Source organism: Megascapheus bottae, chromosome 10 (genome assembly GCF_031878675.1).
Source record: "Megascapheus bottae isolate mThoBot1 chromosome 10, mThoBot2.hap1, whole genome shotgun sequence".
NCBI lineage: Eukaryota > Metazoa > Chordata > Mammalia > Rodentia > Geomyidae > Megascapheus > Megascapheus bottae.
The window spans coordinates 20,976,372-20,995,233 of record NC_143518.1 but is presented as its reverse complement, the minus strand read 5'-3'; the positions used below and the strand labels follow the sequence as shown (position 1 = coordinate 20,995,233).

At 46.6% G+C, this 18,862-nt stretch overlaps 1 protein-coding gene across 1 annotated transcript in view; it reads left to right on the top strand.

The window, feature by feature from the left end:
* Window positions 1–7,056: 7,056 nt before the first annotated feature.
* The window catches only part of Kiaa1614 (KIAA1614 ortholog), a 31,801-nt gene continuing 19,995 nt past the window's right edge, over window positions 7,057–18,862 (top strand). The window contains exons 1-3 of the mRNA XM_090340314.1: window positions 7,057–7,326; window positions 9,121–10,010; window positions 10,740–10,803. Coding sequence (XP_090196440.1) covers window positions 7,286–7,326; window positions 9,121–10,010; window positions 10,740–10,803 — 995 coding nt within the window. The 5' untranslated portion in view covers window positions 7,057–7,285. The remainder of the gene's footprint in view (window positions 7,327–9,120; window positions 10,011–10,739; window positions 10,804–18,862) is intronic.

The window sequence follows — 18,862 nt, the reverse complement described above, 5'->3', positions numbered from 1 at the left end:
GCAGACCAATGTTTCAGTGTTGTGAGTTTAAGTGGAGAAAGCATTTCAGTGGCCATGACTTGGACTTGTATGAACAACCTGAGGTTTTAGGAAATGGTGGTATGGGAGTTAGGAGGGTGGAGATGTACTCAAATGATAAAATGTTTGCCTAGGATGTGTGAGACTGGTTCCAGCCCAACACTACACATAAAATGGAAAGGTTAGGGTCATCAGGCCAGGGTATTCTAAAGGCTAGAACACCAAGTTGGAGGTGGATTCAATTCTGTGGAGGATCTGAACTGTCTGTAGAGGGAGGGAGTCTGGGTGTTGGATGACACTCTTCATGGAGAAGGGAAAATGATGACTTCAGTTCCTAATATATCAGCATGCCCAAACACAGAAATATTCACTTCTAAGCATCTATTGAGTAACCCCAGGCAGGGAGGCACCACTGAGAAGGAGCCGGAGGCTGTAGAGTAGGAGCCTTCAGCATACAGAGATGGTGGCACAAACATCCTGTAATTAGACAGTGTCCCCCCAGGAGTCTTCACTGTTGGGAGCTGGAGTCAGAGCCCTGAGGACAGATGGGGAAGGCAGAGAAGATGATAGGTCAGAGATAAGGAAGAATACCAGTGGAAAGAGCTTGTGTACATGATAGGATTTTGGTTTGTTTGTTTGTTTTTTAAGTGGTTTCCATGTTTGAACTGGTACTGGGATTGAACTGAGGGCTTACTGGTACTTTACCACTTGAGTCCATTTCCAGCATTTACTGGTTAACTAGAGATGAGTTGGATTGGTCTGCCCAAGCTCACTCTGAATTTCCACTTTCAATCTCAGACTACTGAGTAGCTAATAGTACAGGCCCATGACTCCAAGTATTTTTTTTTGATGTGTTGGATGTAGATGTAAAACATACACTTAACTTCTGTGTAAGACAAGCTGCCCTCCAACAAACCTAAAATTTTCGCTTTATTACTTAAATGGAACTTAATTTTTACCTGCCTTTGAGGGTATCATTTGCCTTTGAGGAATCAGGTTATCACAAAATGAAGAACAGGGAAACCCTGCACAGATCATGCAATGATTTTAACATTTGATAATATAGGACTAAGAGTTTTCCCACACTCACATGGCTGCATGTGTGTGGATGGGGGTTTAAGTTTGTTGTTTATAAAATTTATTTATTTACCATGTTTGATGAGAACTATAGGTCTTGGTGTTTTGATCAAGATCTGTAAAATACTTTTAAATAATATATATTCATAATATATACTATAGAAAATAATAATGTGACAATAATATGACAGATGGTTGCAGGTAAAGGTAATATAAACCATTTTTATTCCATCCTATCTTTGATGGGATTGTCCTGACATTGTACCATTTTAAGCATGTTACAAATCCAGTGATTTGAGAAAGACACTTTTTTATATATCACGTTGAGAAAGACTTATAAGTTGGGTGCAGTGGCTCACGCCTGTAATCCTACTACTCAGGAGGCCGAGATCTGAGGATCACCACTCAAAGCCAGCCCAGACACTAAAGAATGACAGGTTCTCATCTCCACTAGAAAATGGGAAGTGGGGCTTTGGCTCAAGGGGTAGAGTGGTAGCCTTGAGCTGAAGAGCTCAAGGACAACATCCAGGCCCAGAGTTCAAGCCCCATGACCCACAGAAAAAAGAAAGGAGGGAGGGAAGAAGGGAGGGAGGGAAGGAGAGAGAGAGAGAGAAAGAGAGAGAGAGAGAGAGAGAGAGAGAGAGAGAGAGAGAGAGAGAGAAACAGAGACAGAGACAGAGACAGAGAGACAGAGAGTGAGAAAGAAAAAAAGACAGACTTCTTGGCACCATGTTGAATTTTGTTCAAAAATTGAATCTTTATACTTCTCTTGAAATATAGTTTTCTTTTGGTTGCTTATTTTTTTTTTTTTTTTGCCAGTCCTGGGGTTTAAACTCAGAGCCTGGGCACTCACTGTCTTTGAGCTTTCTCAAAACTAGTAGTCTGCCACTTGAGCCATAGCACCACTTCTGGCTTTTTCTGTGTACATGGTATTGAGGAATTGAAGCCAGGGCTTCGTGCCCACTAGGCAAGCATTTTATGGATAAGCCACACTCCTAGTCCCTATTTATAGTTTTGTTTTCTTTTGTTTTTACTGATCTCCTAATACATGAATCACACTGATAAAATTTTTCGTAGTTTCTTGTATCTATCAATATAGTACTGAACATTTTGTCTTTTCTCAAGATCCAAAAGTGACTTTATTCTTCACCATTCTCCAAAAAATTATTTGTAGGTAAAGAAGTTGATGTGGCCACACCGGACAATGACTGTGGAGAGTCAGCTGAATAAAGATCAGTCACCCTCTCATATTGACAGCAGCCTCACACTGAGCAGCTGGTATGATAAGAGGGAGAGTATTAAAATGTTTTCTTAATCCCAGGCATTTCCCTGTGATTAGGATTACGACATGAAAAGTCTTCCATAGGAACAGATGCCTGGCTGACCTTGTCCATCAGGTTGAGCAGCACGAAAGGCATGGGGTTAAAATCCCCAGGGTAGTCCTGTGCTATTCCAGTTGGGTTCCCTGCCTGGCAGCCTGGGGAGCCGAGCCAGCCAGCCCTGAGCAGGTAAGAACTATACTTGTACTCCCCCTGGGTCTTTGCAGAATCCAGCCCTGTGAAGTGAAGAACCCTGTGTACACTGGTTGTATAGTAAGTTGTAAGAGGAAAGCAGTAGCTGCTGACTGAAGATACCTAGTGGTCAAGTTGCTGACTATACCTCTCCTTTCCCCCCTTTCTAACAGCTATGTTACCTCCAAATTTCCAGGCTCAGAGCCAGTGGAAATGACTCATCTCACCATCCATGACCAGTAATATTTGGGAGAAAAGGATGAGGGACAGGAGTAGAAAGTCTTGGTGTTCATCTACATGTATGTTGGGGCTAGTCAGAATAGCTGGCACTAGCCCCAGCTCTGCCATGGACTGTCTTTCTCACATGGCCAAGGGCAGGACTGGTAGAACAGTGGCTAACTCAAAACCTTTGGGAGTGACTTCAATTCTTGTAGCAAGCAGGGCCTCCTCTTCCCTTTATAGTTTAGTAAAGTTCCATCCTTACCCAGTGGAGACTTTTTCTTTCATTTATCCATCTGACATTTGATGAGTACCTTTTGTGTACCCAACACAAGTTAGCAGCCAGAGACACAGTGAGGCTCAGATACAGTCCTGCTTTCAAGAAGCCTGTGGCGTATAAGGGACTGAGAGGAGTTTGACCTGACATTCCTTTTTCACAGTTGAGAAGGCTGAATACCAAGATAGAGTGCCAACCAGTCAGGGTAGTGAGAGTTCTTCTTGGCTCGAAGGCAGCAACCTTCCTGCTCTTCCTTCACAGCTAGGATGGGTCTTCTGGACGAGAGCAAGCCCTCTGGTGTCTCTTCTGACAAAGCCACTACCACCAAAAAAGGGGGCCCTTCCTCATGACCCAGTTACATCCCATGACCCCATTCCTAACCCCATCACATTAGCAGAGAATGTTTCACCATGTGACTAGAGTATGATGCAGTAGACACAGGATGTTCTTATGTATGGAAAGAAGGAGGGTCTCATGGCCTGGGCCATAGCAATAATAAACCAAAATCACCTGTCAGGGATCCAAAAACAACTAGGTATGATAAAATGCATACAGTGCAATTGGCCATAAGAAATGAGTAAGATCCAGGCATCTCAGGAAGGAGTTTCTGAGCCAAGAACCTCTGCTCCTAAACTGCTTGCCTCAAACCAGTTGGCAAGCTTGTTAGAAGACAGATTCCTGGACTCTCCTGCATCTTAAGAGTCTCTGTTGGTTGCAGGGGGGCGGGGAAGGGTGACCTAGAAATTGGCCTGTTGTCAGCATCTCAAGGATCCATTCAGACCTGGCAGACAGGCCTGGGAGAGGAATGGGAAGTAAGTCTATGGACAAAGCCCTGTCAGTGATAGGACCCAATATCTCTTACTCCTCAGCCACAAAGAAAAGATGAAGGCCAGAGGGAAGGCTCTGAGGCTATGAAATCACTTCCGGAGCTACTGCTGGTGTCAGCTGCCTCCTTGCTTCACCATGAGCCTGTGGTCAAGACAGGAGCTACAGAGAAACGTGGGATTTGGGTTGGATGAATGCTAGTGATCTATGCTGACTTGCTAGAGGTGTCCCTCACCCCTCTTCTTGTCTCACCTGGCTCTACACGTGTGAACTCTCACATCTGTCATCCTACATGAAACCCAATTTTATATCCTACTCTGGGGGTTCAGAGCCCAGTAGGGATGCTGGGAGAAAGGGGTTGTGCTTCAACCAGGGTAAGTCAAAGAAGCTTCTGGGAATGACAGGTTTCTTTAGTTGTTCACATGGAGGAAGGGGCTACACGATCACTATTTACTACATATTTGTTTTCCTCCTAGGTTTTTGCCCAAAACATAGTAATGAAATAGATAAAGGTAATATTCTAGTGCAGAAATGTACCAGGCTGTAGAGAAGACCACCTACTATGGCTTTTCTCTCAAGGCTGGACCAGGTCCATGAGGTGCTCGATGAGGCCCACAGCACCCCTGCTTCAGCCTCTGCCCTCACCTGAACTTTGTAGGTCTCAGTTTCACAAGGCAGCTTCTCTCCATGCTGTGTAGATGAGGCTTTTCCTTGCTGCGTTGATGCTAATCTCAGCCTGAAATGCCTCCCACCCCCCTCTGCCTCTTCCCATCCAATACACACTCCTCAATTCAGCTCTTCCTATGGCCAGGGTATATACCTTCTTTTGCTACCTGGTCAAGAGGGAACATAGCATGTTTATATGTCTGCCAAGCCCTGTTCAACTTTGGCCAGAATCCTTAAGGGCAAGGCCTGCATATTAAGTTTTGTTCCCACATGGAAGTGGAGCTATGGCTCAAATGGTAGAGCACCAGCTTTGAGCTTAAAAGGCCAAGAAAGAACACAAGGCTCTGAGTTCAAACACATACACACATACACACACACACACACACACACACACACACACACACACACACACACACACGTTTCCTATCCCTGACATCATAAGAGTTCAGCAAATATCTGTGGAACAAAATAGAAGTCAGTCGCTCTGATGTGGAGGTGGCATGATAGTTATAATTTATGCTAAGATGCTTTTTAGGGATTTGCATTTTGGTGTCTCTTGAACTAGTAGCTTTAAAAGCCTCCAAAATGACAGGGCACCTCATCTCCCTCCTCACAAAGTAACAGATTTAATGAGTAAGCTGAAGGTGATTATTTGTATCTTATAAGATGTAAGGAGAGATCTTTGGAGGTTTAAACATTAAACCTTTGCTGGAACTTTCAGAAACTTATCATACAGATCATTAACTTCTGGGGAAGAGTGGACACAGGAGTCATGGAGAAATCTGAGTTCAGAGATGCTTCTGAAAAGAAGCAAGACAGAACCTTGGAGCAAGGCAAATTTGATTCAGAGTCTTGCTATACTAGCAATGTGGCCTTGGGCCAGTCATTTAACTTCTCTATAATCCGGATTTCCTTACCCTAAAGTAAAGCAACATGGCTCCTATTTTTCAGGGTTGTAAAGATTTAAGATCTGATATGAACTGCCTTGGCTCATTGGAGGCCCCAGCAGTGGCAGCCAGCAGCCAGCAACATGATGTGACATTTGCCCCTGGGGGTAGGAAGGATCCTTACTTGGTTTTCAGGATTTTATGGAAGAGGAGAGACTAGCAGGATCTAGAAAGGAAGGACCAGCCTGATATTTGAGTATCACAGTACTTCATGGTTTGGGTTTTTTTGTTGTTGTTGCTTTATTTTATTTAAATTATTTTATTTAAAACAACAACAACAACAAAACTTATATAAACCTTTCTTGTATCTAAATCTTTGTATGCAAAGAGCACTGTCCAGAAGAGATGGACTTTACTATCTCTATGTTATAGGATGCTACCCTAAATTCAGCTTCCTCCTCTACAGGAAGGAGACACAGTGTCCAGTGAGTGAAGTGCAGTGAGATAAGGCAAAGTACTCTGCCCAACACCTGATGCTCGCACTCCTTCCATGGGTGGTAGGGTTCCTACACTGTGATATGTCAATAATAACAAACAGAGTCATAAATGTCCTGTTCAAGGAACCACTTGCTTTGGGCACACAAGGGAAAGTACCCAGACACTACAGAGCTGTGACTTTGGATGGGTTCCCTCACACCAGGCTCACCTGGATAATCTCAGGTCAATAAATTATTAGCAGTTTTCAAGTTCACAGACCTAGATGTGGTTACCTGCCAAGGTGTCTCCTCCATACCTTCTGCCAGGCAAGCCTGTTCACTCAAGGGAAGGCAAGCCCGTCTGCAAGCATCTTTCTCTTCATAGACCACACCGACAGAGCCCTTTCAGTTGCTGTCCTGGCCATCTGAGGATGATCTTGGTGCCCGAGCATAAGTACCCTGTGCTTATATGAAGCTTATGTGCGGAAGGAAAGAAGAACAGGCATAGTTTCTTTGCAGAGATATCTGGAATGTCTGTCTTTTGTGGGAAAATAGGTTTGGCAATAGACTTGGCCACATCTTGGGTATCTAAAGACAGCTCTGCCGGTTTGGACCACAGCTGCAGGTAAAGCCTTTTGCTCTAGAGCAAGTGACAAAGTGTGCTCAGGAGTTCCCATCATCCTGACAAACAGTTCCTAACTACCAAGGCGGCTTGGCAGACAGGATGAGGGGGCCCTTTCCACTCAGGGTTACCCCACCACCGGCTGCCGCACCTTAGAAGCCAATGACCTTGACTTGGAGGAGACCTGGGGACAGCCCCACAGAGGTCTGTAGACTCCTCCGGAAAAATAGTATAAACAAAGGGCTGCCTTGACTTCTGCCCAGCTCCAAGATCCGCTGAGCTCCATCCCGGGACACCCGCCCGGTGGGCTGGGCAGGCTGGGCGTAATCTCTGGGCCGGCGCCTAGGTTGTCCCCCGCGGGCGGTCAGGGAGGGAGAAACGGCTCCAGGAGGCTGGGGGTGGGGAGGCTGAGGTCCCGGTTCCTCCAGCCCCTTCCGCTGCCCCTCCTCTTGCTCCGCCACTCCTCTGCCATGGCCCGGGAAGGCGCCCGGGCGGCTTTTCCCCCTTCTAGGCAAAGCCGTGCGCTCCCGCACCAAGCTGCGCACCTCGCTCTCCCCAAACCCCGACCCTGGGTCGGGGAGGCCCCAAGGGGCGAGGCCTGCGGGCCTCACTCCCACCCACCCGGATCCCGGGCTGGAAGTCCCTCCCCGAAGTCTGCTGCAGGCCTGGGAGGGAGAGGGTGCAGGACGGCCTCACCTCTCAGAGGGATGGAGGGGATGAAGGCCGAAGCTGCCCGCCACAGACCTCCGTGAGTATGCGAGGCTACAGGGTGGAGGGAGGAACCTCGGCTGCTGGGGACCTCCTCGGGTCAACGAGCGGGAGGAGGAGGCCCGCCCTTCACGTCCATCTTCATTCCGACTCTCTGAGTTAACAGCCTGGGTCATAGGAGAGCCCATCCGAGCTGTCTTCCGGGAAGACTGCTCAGGGGACCTTAAGGGGATCCCTCATTCTTTAAGGTCTCAGAACCGGGGTATTCTGGAATAGCTGTCTCACTGAAAAGGCTCCTGTTCTGTCCTAACCCTGTTTTGGACCTTGGACGAGAGGAAGAAGTAGCTGGACAGCAAACAGAAACCCAGCACATTCTAGGTTAACTGACAGAAGAAAATATTTCTATCCTAAAGATAGCTCTTAAACTTCACTGGCCTGAAACGACTGTGACATTTTGTGTTATAGGTGTATGCTGCTTTTTCGTGAAACGTGTATAATTTGGGCTGTAACAAACAATTGTAGAGGGACTTGTCATTTCAGAACATTTTATGGTGAATATGTCAGTGTGTGAAGGGAATAATTAATTCCTACTTTGTAGTTAATACGTATATAGATTTCATACACTGAGTTTACTTGGAGTGAGACATTTCTAGCTGTGGGTGATGTTAAACAAGCCTTTTCTTTGAGAACAGAGTAAGTATTTAGACACTGAAGTGTGGTGCCACGCTACTCAGGAGGCTGAACGCTGAGATCACAATTCAAAGCTAGGGGAAGGAAAATCCATGAGTTCTTATCTCCAATTAACCATGAAAAAGGTAGAAGTGGAGGTGCAGTTCAAATGGAAGAGTACCAGCCTTGAGTGAAAAGCTAGCACACTGCCAAAGTCCCAAGTTCAAGCCTCAGTGCAGGCACAAGAAAAACACTAGCACGTAGGTATACAGAGAGCAACACTTCAGGGAATAAAAGGCCATGCTTTTCCTCTTCCACTAAGCCATTAATATCAGCTGAAGAAGCTGTGTGATACTGGGAAGTCACTTATTCCCAGTCAGTGAGCAATACTATCTTCCAAATGAGGTGGTGGGACTGGGGGATCACCAGTGCTTTTCAAGAGCCCTGGGTTTACTTTAAGCCGTTTATTCCACACTGGACCTCTCCTTAACACCTGTGACACCATCTCTGTAATTTAGTTTTTCCATCTGCGAAAGTGATGATAATAATGCCACTCTGACAGCTGTGTCAGGATTGAGAATGATTGAAAGCATGTGAAAGCAATCTGCCTGATAGAGAGGTGATAGGACTTGGTGACTGATTGTGATCTCTCTGTGAGCACAACCCCATGCTGAGTTCCAAGGCTTGTTCACCCAGGGCCTGGTGAGACTGGGGACACAGGCCTTCCACTGGAGGGACAGAACTGGTCTGATTCCTTCCTAAAGTCCTTCCTCCACAGGGAAAGCATATTAGCCACTAGCAGATGTTAACATCCTCCTCCCAGCAGCGGCCAGCAAAGCAATAGGCCAGGGATTGGAGAACCACCCTAACTTTGACTCTTGTCCCCAAAGACATCAGATTGATGTTTGAAAATACATTTTGCTCATCAGTAAAGCAGAGATAGCATAATAAAACACTACTGAGACTTAGAACAATCAATTCAATAATAACACATTTGCACTGCTATATGATTAGAACTTCTCAAAGTTGCATTCATGTGAGGAGTCTACTGTCTCCAGGTTACTCTCATTTGGGCATGGTTCCACACCAAGGTACTTTGGGAACTGAGCAAGTTTCTGGGTGCAGCTGCTGAGGTCTCAGGATCTTTATCTGTTTTCTCCTCCAGAGAATCCAAGACTTGTAACAGATCAGCCAGTCCCATGCAGGTAACATCAGCTGTACCACAGGTGGATAACAGAGCCCTCCGAAGATCCTGGCCATGCCCTCAGGAAGACAGAACACCCAACTGGATGACTCCTCGGCCTCCCAGAACTCAGGAGCTGCCGAATTCCTCTGTGCTAGAGTCTAAAGTGAGGGCTTTGAAGGAGATGACTGCAAATAAACAAGGGTGTTCATCCCCGAAGAAATCCAAATGCCAACAAGTCAAGGCCCGGGGAGTCCAGAGCTCTCCAGAAGGCTCTCCCCTGCCAGATGCTGTGCTGGTCCCCCATACTGAGAACCCCAGTGATGAGCATCTGGACAGCAGTGTCAATGAAAAGCAGCTCACCAGGAATGGAGGGCATCAGCCTCCCAGATCACTTGCCCCTGGGCTTGAGTGCTGGAATGGGCAGAGTCTACGGCCTCCAGAGGCAGAACAGATGGTGTGTGAACATGGGAAGAGTCTGTTGCCAGGACTCAGCTCTTTGCAAGACAGTCTCATTCACAGAGTTACTCCAGCTCAGCCAGAAGGGTCTAGTCCTTGTAACGTGACTCACATACCCAGCTTGACAAAAGGAAGGCTGTACCACCTTGAAGACCAGCTGGCTACAGGGAGAGATCTGGACAGCCCGTCTTTGACCTCTGAGAAGGACTTAAACCCTAGGAAAGTCCCACAGGGGACATTCTGGAGAGCGGGAGAGCTGGGGGCTCTGGGTCCAGGGGATAATGCTTTATCTCTGTCTGACCAAGTAGAGAAGAACCGTCTTCTGCTTCAGGAGATGCTCAAGGTCTCTGGACAGAGTTTCTCCAAGGTAGCAACCCCTACCTGTACTCCATCCTTGGAAAGAACTATATCAGGTGAGGCGTACTAACAGCGTAGCTGGGGCAGCAGGAGGAGAGGATGGAGGGGGAGGTCTTCATGGTGGGGAGCAAGAAAGGAGTTGTCTGTCATCAAAATATTCAGAGTATCCTTTTAGTGTTGGCACTGGCAAATATTTTTACTCCCCTCATAAGCAGGCATGCCTGATAAAGACACTAATCCCTCCAGATCAGTGAGAGATGACTTTTTGTACTTTGGAAAAGAAGCTGCTGCTTCTTTCCTGTGCTTTTTTTCTTTGTAGCCCTTTCCACAATGGTGTTTTGTACTCTTCTCTCTCCCAGACTCCCCACTCCAAACACCCTCCTTCCCCACCCCCACTTGGGGCCTCAGCCCTATCCCTCTGTGGCCCTCATCACCCTCTAGCAGGCAAGCAAAAGAAAACTCTTCTTCTCTTCAGAGTCTGAGCGTCTTACTATTATGCGGACAGTCCTGCCTACTGGGCTGAGTTCTACAATGGAAGGGCTGGGAGGTTTGAGTATTCAGACAGACTCAAGAGGCAGCCTTCTCTTATGAACTCATTCATCACTCCTCTCTTGGGGGCCATCTCAGTCATTATAACAGTCTATGTCTACACTTCTCAGACTAGGACACTAGGTATTGGATTTATTTGGAAAATAAATGGAAGCCCAAACTTCACTTGACAGTCATTAAGTGGTAGCTGAGAGCCCAGTTTCTGTTGTCACCTGATCTCTCTTCCTGGACCCTAGAGCGACCAGCAGGGGACATGGACTGGGACTCAGGAAGCTCCCTACAGGACTCAGAGCAGAACAGGTAAGGGCTCAGAGCCACATTTTCTCTCCCTCCTTCCTTGCCTCATACATTCACTCCTTACCTGGAAAATAGATCTTGAAAAGCCATGTAACAGGCAAACCCTATGCTAGTGGGTAGAGAGCTCCTATAGATCACTACCTGAAACCCTAGAAAGTGGTAGATACCCCAGTGCCTTGAGCTGCTGCTGTTTGAACAAAACCACCAGGTGTAGAGGTGTGCAAAGGGTCTGGACAACTACTTGCTCCATCCTCTGCCCAGGCTTCTATCTCTTTATCTTGAAAGTTGGAAAAATCTGTCTGGTTATGATATAGAATGGTTATGAGGCTAAACCAAGAAAATGAATATAAAGTTTTACACCACATATTATTTTCTTTTTTTTTAAATTTTTTATTTTTTATTTTTGCCAGTCCTAGGCTTTGGCTCAGGGCCTGAGCACTGACCTTGGACTTTCTCAAGGCTAGAGCTCTACCACTTGAGTCTCAGCACCACTTCCGGCTTTTTTCTATGTATGTGGTACCAAGGAATCGAACCCGGGTCTTTGTGCATGCTAGGCAAACACTTTAACCACTAGGCCAAACTCCCAGCCCCACATATTATTTTCTTAATCAGAGTTATGTGCTGGAGTCAGAGTCAGGATTTCACCTGCAACCTTACCATAACACCCATAGTCTTCCTCTTAGCCCCTCTACCACTGTTTGGGGGAAGTTGAATAGGCTGTGTGGGGACAGAAAGAGGGACACATCCTTCTTAGGCAGTGCTCTGAACCAGACAAGGCAAGAGAAGTACCCTCAAGATAGAGTGAGGACCACCTGGGGCCTGAGCCACCCCAGGGACCCACACAGAAATTAGCTTCAGCTTCCATCTTTTCTTAGCTCTTAGTATACAAGTTTGAAGGAGGCCCTGGGGCTGGGGCTGGTTCCATTTCCCCAGCTGCACAGTGATGTCAGCCTCTGCAAGGTCTTGTGATTTCTGTTGAGATCAGAGGTCAACACTGCTGCATTTCTGTGATCAAACTGCTCCCTGCATAAATTCTACTCTGTTTGACCTACCCTCTAGAAAACATGGGCAGGGCCTCTGATCTAGTACATTTGTTTGGGCTGCTATGACAAAATACAATAACTAGGTGTTTACAAGCAGCAGAAATGTGTCCTCACAATTCTGGAGGCTGACATCTAGAAAGATAACTTGTCTGGTGAGAGCCTATTTCCTGGTACAAACGGTACCTTCTCACCTTGTCTCCACATGGTGGAAAGGGGCAAGGAGACTCTCTGGAATCCTTTTCTATGAAGGTACATGTTGCTTCTACAGACCCTCCTCCTAATATTACCCCATGAATTTGGGAGACATAGCATTCAGGCCATTGCAACCCCAATCCCCCAGCCCACTTTAGCAAAGCCAGGGCCGTCCAGAGTCACGTGATTTGGCTTCTGTTTAGCTAAGAGTCTGGTGGAGAAAAGGATGCCTGGCTCTTTTGTCCCTAGTTACTTAAGACTTGGTCTCTTCTCTTGTCTCCTTAGCCACTGTTCTCACTTTCTTGTCCTTTTCTGGCCCTGCCAGTGTGGAGGAATTTGACCACAGTGACACTGCATTCTGGCCCCCTCTCTCCACCTCCTGCCCTGTGGACCCCTCTGAGGAGGCCTAGGCAGAGGCTGTGTGCTGTGAGATGGGACCCTGGCCCTGAAGTTGCTTTGTCCACTCCTACCTACTCTACTCCATCATCTGGAGGAAGGACTCTTCAGGAAGCTGGAGCCTTTGTTCAGAGGCCACTGTTGAAAGCAGAAGCCTAACTTACATGTTGGATAATAAGTAATTTAAAAAAAAAAAAAACCACTCATTTTAAAAGAGGAGAAGCCAGATATCAGCGGCTCATGCCTGTAATCATAGCTACTCAGGAGGCTGAGATCTGAGGATTGGTTCAAAGCCAGCCCGGGCACAAAAGTCTGTAACACTCATATCTCCAATTAACCACCAGAAAAGCAGAAGTGGCACTCTGGCTCAACATGGTGGAGCACTAGCTTTGAGCTGAAGAGCTCAAGGACAGTGCCTAAGACCCAGAGTTCAAGCCCCATGACTGACAAAAAAAAAAAAAGAGGAGAACCTCAAGTAGGGGTTGAAGGGGCTTTCACATAGTCATGTGAAGAGAGAGCATTGCTGCAGAATCCCCAGGACAGGGACTTCGGGGTTATAATTTAATTTTCCAGCCATCTGAAGCATGTGTTGCATCTTAGAGTTCAAGTATGTTTGTGTGTGTGTGTGTGTGTGTGTGTGTGTGTGTGTGTGTGTGTGTGTGAGAGAGAGAGAGAGAGAGAGAGAGAGAGAGAGAGAGAGAGAGAGAGAGAGAGAGAGAGAGAGAGAAGGGAGGGGAGGGGGAGATGAGGGAGGGAGAGAGAAAGAGATGGGTGAGTGTATGTGGAGAGAGGAGAGATATCTTGTTTTGGTTCAAAGAGCTAGTGAGATACGCACCTAGAATGTCCAGCAGAGAAGAACATAAGGTTGGCATAAGCCCCATCTCCCTGCTAGTTAGACACCCAGAAGAAGATCCAGAGAACACAGGCAGATGCAAGTAACAGCCATGCCACAATGCCCCAAAACCCTGTGGCACTCTTTTTCCCGTAAGTGCCGTGATTTTTGGGTGCTATTGCTATAGAATTAAAGTTCCCAAGAGATCTGGGAGTAAAGCATGCTCCAGGATATCCATTTGAGGCTAGGGTCCTGAATTAGATTCTGTACTAAGGAGTGGTGGGACCCAAGGCAGTCTTCTAAGGCTACGGCCAACCACTGATAGGGCCTTCTCCATGAAGCAATGAATGAGCTTTATGTGTTGGTCTTAGTTCACTGACAGAAACCTCTCTGGAGGGCGATCTCATTATTTGGCTGGTGTTTGGAGCCAGGACTAACACTTGGGACTACCTCACTCTGCAGAATTTCTCAGGGTTTGAGGGATAAATGGCTATGTCACACTCACTTAAGCTTAGCATCTATGTGGTTGAATGTTGCAAGCAAATAACCCTCATAAGCAAGTTAACTCAACATGTATTTAATTATGCCCCTGATTGTTAGTGCTCTGCAACATAATAATGCAACAATCTTATGAAATGACATTGACTGCCAAGCCCAGTTCTTGGGGTAGGGAGTGACCCAGCTTAACCTATGGTGGTCCCACTGAGCCAGCTTTCATTATCATTGCAGTCACTGAGGATCTGGGACCTTAAATACTAAGAGTCAGATGCAGAGGAACACTCTACTCTTAAACCCCAGGAATTCCCTTGCTATTAAGGGGCAGAAGAGCCCTAGAGGATCAGAACGTTTCAGTGTCACAAATGCAACTGCTGTTTTCATGCTCATTTATGCTTTTATTATATGTCAGCTTGCTGTGCTAAGTGTTGTTCCTGCATTCCATTTTATCCTAATAACAGACTTCATGTGTTGGTCCTGATTTGCTGACAGAAACTTCTCTGGGGGGAAAACTTATGACTTGGGGTGTTTGAAGTCGGGACCCACCCTGGGGCCTACCTGGCTCCAAAACCTGCATTCTCATCATTATGCTGCAGTGCCACCTTCTGTCCTTTCCATCCCTCTCCCCAGGGTGGGGATCCTCTGCATCCCCCAGCCTAGTCTATTAGTAGATATAGGCAGAGAAGAGTAGGTGATAGACACTGTGGGGAAAATTGGTTCTAAGTCTGTGGAGAAACTGAGGCAATGAGGTTTGGGATTGGGGAGGGGGATGAAGTGAGAGGTAGGTCCTCATACAAGGCAACTGGTTGATGCCTGGACCGAATTCAAGAGATTCAGAAGCAGGAGGACGAGGAAGTGGGCATTGCACTTAGATCCCATCTGTCCTTATCTACTGCTGACAGCATGTAGCTGTTTCTTCTGTGCAGGTGCCCTAGATCTAGAGTTTTCATCTCTATAAAATGACCACAACTATCTCAGCCTTTTTCCTTCCTGAAGCTCTGGAAGACATGTTGGGAATACAGAGTGTGGTAGCAACCCATATTGATCTGACATGATTAAGAAGTCCTTGAAACCAGATGAGCTGCAGAAGTCATTGGAGTGCTGGCTCCAGTTATGTGATAGCTCTTGGACACCCTGCAGCTATGGGACACCTGAAGCTCTGGGATACCCTGCAGCTGTAGCATACCCGTTCCAAGCAGCCTGAGGCTAGCAGCATCCATAGAGAGGCTGTACTGCATGCCTTGGGCCATTCTGATCTAGGAGGCCTCAGACCCTGGAGTGTGCCTGCAGGGCAGAATGAGAGGAGAGGGTTTCGCTGTGTTGTGCTAGTGATGAAGAAAAAAAACGGAAGATGTCCTTTGTGGTTGAGTTCCCCTCCTCTCCAGGGTAGGATAGTTCCTCTTGCGTACACATCCTTCAGAAGGTCATGAGCAGACATGCCAGCCATACGGATCAAACTTGGCAGGTTCTCTATTTTCAGGCCCCTGTTGGGATAGCTAGAAGTCTAAACTACTTGATCCCAGCCATTAGGAGACTGCAAAGGCAAGCAGCTCTAATGAATTTCAGAGACCTGGTCTGTGGCTCAAGTGCTCAAACCTGCAGTTGTGAGAAAGTTAAAATTTTAATATATTAGCTAGTATTTTTGAGATTGGAAAAAAAACTACAAACTAAGTTGGCCTAAAGGCTCTCACATATAACACAGCACAGAACACCTCATCAAATGCCTGGGTATTTTATTCCACCTACCAGCTGAATACCCTGCAATGATTTATTTGTGACTTATCTACATAGAGATGGTGCCAGCTCCCACAGGTGGAGGGCCCAGTCCTATGAGACTGTCCCCTCTTTGAGTCCCAAATGATGACCCATACTTCTGACCAACTGGCTACAAGTCAGGACTTGCACTATTCCCTCTTTGGATTTGATTAATTTGCTAAACCAGCTCACAGAACTCAAGGAAGCACTTTAGCTTACTTGTTTATTATAAAGGCTATTGCTGAGGATAGGAATCCTTGGAAGAAATAGTTACACAGGACAAGGTTAATGTCATGGAAAAGGTGTCACCTTTCATCTCCTCTCTGGGCACATTTATTCCGGGAACCTCCATGTTCTCAGCTATCTGGAATCTCTTCCTGTCTTTTAGGTAGATTTCTCATTGGCCGATAGCCCAACCTTCATTCCCATTTACCCCTTAGGAGAATAGATTGAACTGAAAGTTCAAACTTTCTACTTAGGACCAGCCTCCATCCTGAGCCTATCTAACCCCATGACCAGTCATTTTACCAGTATATAAAAGACTTGCTGATTACCTTACTGAGTCCAGGGGTTTTAGGAGCTGTGTCCTGCACGTCTGTGGGGGTGGAGGGGGGGGGAGAAGGAAGAGACCCAATGCATGTCAATTGCATCACAGTATCAAATTGTAACTCCCATGTGTACACATGTGAGTGTAGTGAGTGTAATTTTAGGTGCAAATTTTGGTGTTATTCCCACTGCTGGCTAAACCACAGTTGTGGCTGTTCCTATATAGCTAGCTCTTCTTCTTGACTTCCTGGGGGGAGGAACTGTGGGAGTCATATAACAGGAATTGAGAAATTGTCTGGCACAGGGAGGCAGGAAGGAGCTGGTGAGGGTTCACCAAGGGCTGGGAGCTGTGTGGGCTTGTGAGGGTCTGAGTGGAATCAAGACAGGACATACCAGATGAGTGAGGGCTGCAGAAGTGCTCGGGAGAGGTAAGGAGGAATATAGGTATGATCTTAGGGGATATTGGGCGGAAGGTGGGCCAAGGCCACTTATCGAGAGCGCTGGGATTTAGGTTTAAATCTACACCTGAAGACCTTTTATCTTTACATCTTTCCTGAGCCTCCCCAGTGCAGGATTATCTTATTTCCTGGGAAGGGGAGCTGCCATGGTGTCAAAGAGTCTGGTGACGGAGTTTAGAGACCACTCTGTGTCACTGGTTAGCGTCTCAATCTTCAGGTATTATCTAGTGTCAGGGAACATGAAGAGAAACACTCCTGCCCTGCTCTAGGATTCCCAGGGTAAGAGAGATCACTGAACAGTCCCCGGGGAATGTGAAATGAGAGTGGCTGCGCCCTACTTGTCCTGCTACCCCACCTACCCTATCCTGCCTCACTACCACTTTCCTTTCAGCAGCCACAAAGGAAACTGCATTACCCTTTCTCAGAAAAACCATGACATTTAGCCTTAACTTTCTCCTACAATGTCCAGTGTTCTGAACCCTAGTGAAGAAGGAAGCTAACCCTGAGCCCTACACAAATTCAAAATACCACTTGGGACATTCAGACCTCCCATGCCACATCCCCACCACACCACCACACACACGTTCAAACCACACATGTAAATTTCATCATCATCCAATCTTTACCAATCAAGGAACTCCAGAAAGTGAATTTACCCAAGGCCATTAACCTGGCCCATCTAGGCTGAAATCTAAGAAAAGCCTTTCCTCTGCCACTCCAGAACTGAGCAGGCCTCTGCCTAGATACCTGCTACCACCCACCAGTAGTGCATCTCTCTCTCTCTTTCTTTAGCTGGACAGAATGGTTTGTCACTTCCAAATATGCCTTCCCCTTGCAAACAACAGAATGGTCTGGTCATTTGAGTGAATGATTGTAGTTCATGTGCAGGATCTCCTTTGCTCTTACTAACAGGACAAGGCTGATGTAACAGAGCCCTGCTGTGAAAGTACTGATGGTAGTTAAAATGCTGGCATGTATAGAATCTTAGAAAATATCCATTGTTGTACTCAGCCCTTTAAGGGCATTTATTTAGTAGGTGAAGAAATTGAGGCTTGCCAGCATGACACAGCTAAGAAGTGACCACTTAGGGATTAGAACTCAGGCAGACTGTCCCTGAAGCAGCCTTCTGGGCTTTGTCCTGCCAATGTCTACAGACCTGGGAAGAAGGTACAAAAGGAAGGAAGCACTGGGGCTGGTAATGTGGCTTAGTGGTCTAGTGCTTGCCTAGCATGCATGAAGCCCTGGATTCAATTCCTCAGTACCACATACACAGAAAAAGCCAGAAGCGGTGCTATGGCTCAAGTGGTAGAGTGCTAGAGTACTAGCCTTGAGCACAGAGAGGCTTATCTCAGGAATAGAGCCTAGGCTCTGAGTTCAAGCCACACAACTAGCAAAAAGAGAGAGGGAAAAAAAAAAGAGAGAGGGAGGGAGGGAGGGAGGGAGGGAGGGAGAGAGACAGAGAGAGAGAGAGAGAGAGAGAGAGAGAGAGAGAGAGAGAGAGAGAGAGAGAAAGAGGAAGCACTATACAGTTGAGTGTAGGTTCACAACACTGGCGCAGCTTTTCCTTTTCTTCCCCTCAGGAAATTGCACACAGTTTCTTTTTGTCAGTCATGGCCTTTGAACTTGGGGCCTGGGCACTGACTCAAAGATTTTTCTGCTTAAGTCTAGCACTCTAACACTTTGAACCACAGCTTTACTTCCCAATTTCTGGTAGTTAATTGGAGACAAGAGTCTCACAGATTTGCTTGTGGGGCTGGACTTGAACCACAGTCCTCAGATCTCAGCTTTCTGAGTAGCTAGGATTATAGGTGTAAGCCACCAGCACGTAGCAACTTTGTCCTTTTAAATATACAGCTTTGGGAAAGCAGGAGTGGGCGCATGGCCTAGTGGTAAAGTGCTTGCCTAGCATGAACGAAGACCCAGGTTTGATTCCTCAGTACCACATACTGAAAAATCCAAAAGTGGTGCTGTGGCTCATGTGGTAGAGGACTAACCTTGAGGAAAGCCCAAGGGCAGTGTCCAGGCCCTGAGTTCAAGCCTCAAGGCAAAAAAATAAAAATAAAAAAATACAGAGAGAGAGAGAGAGAGAGAGAGAGAGAGAGAGAGAGAGAGAGAGAGAGAGAGAGAGAGAGGGCGTGAGCGCTTTGTATATCCACATTGTAATCATAACCTAACTTATGGAATTTTAACCCCTTTGTACAACTACTTAATAATCACAATAAACAATAAAGATACAGCTTTCAAATATCCTGACAAGGGACAAATGCTAAGGAAAGAGGTTCATATGCTTTCTGTATACTATATATTTTCCCTTTATTGCCCACCTGCTGGAATCTGGAAAGACC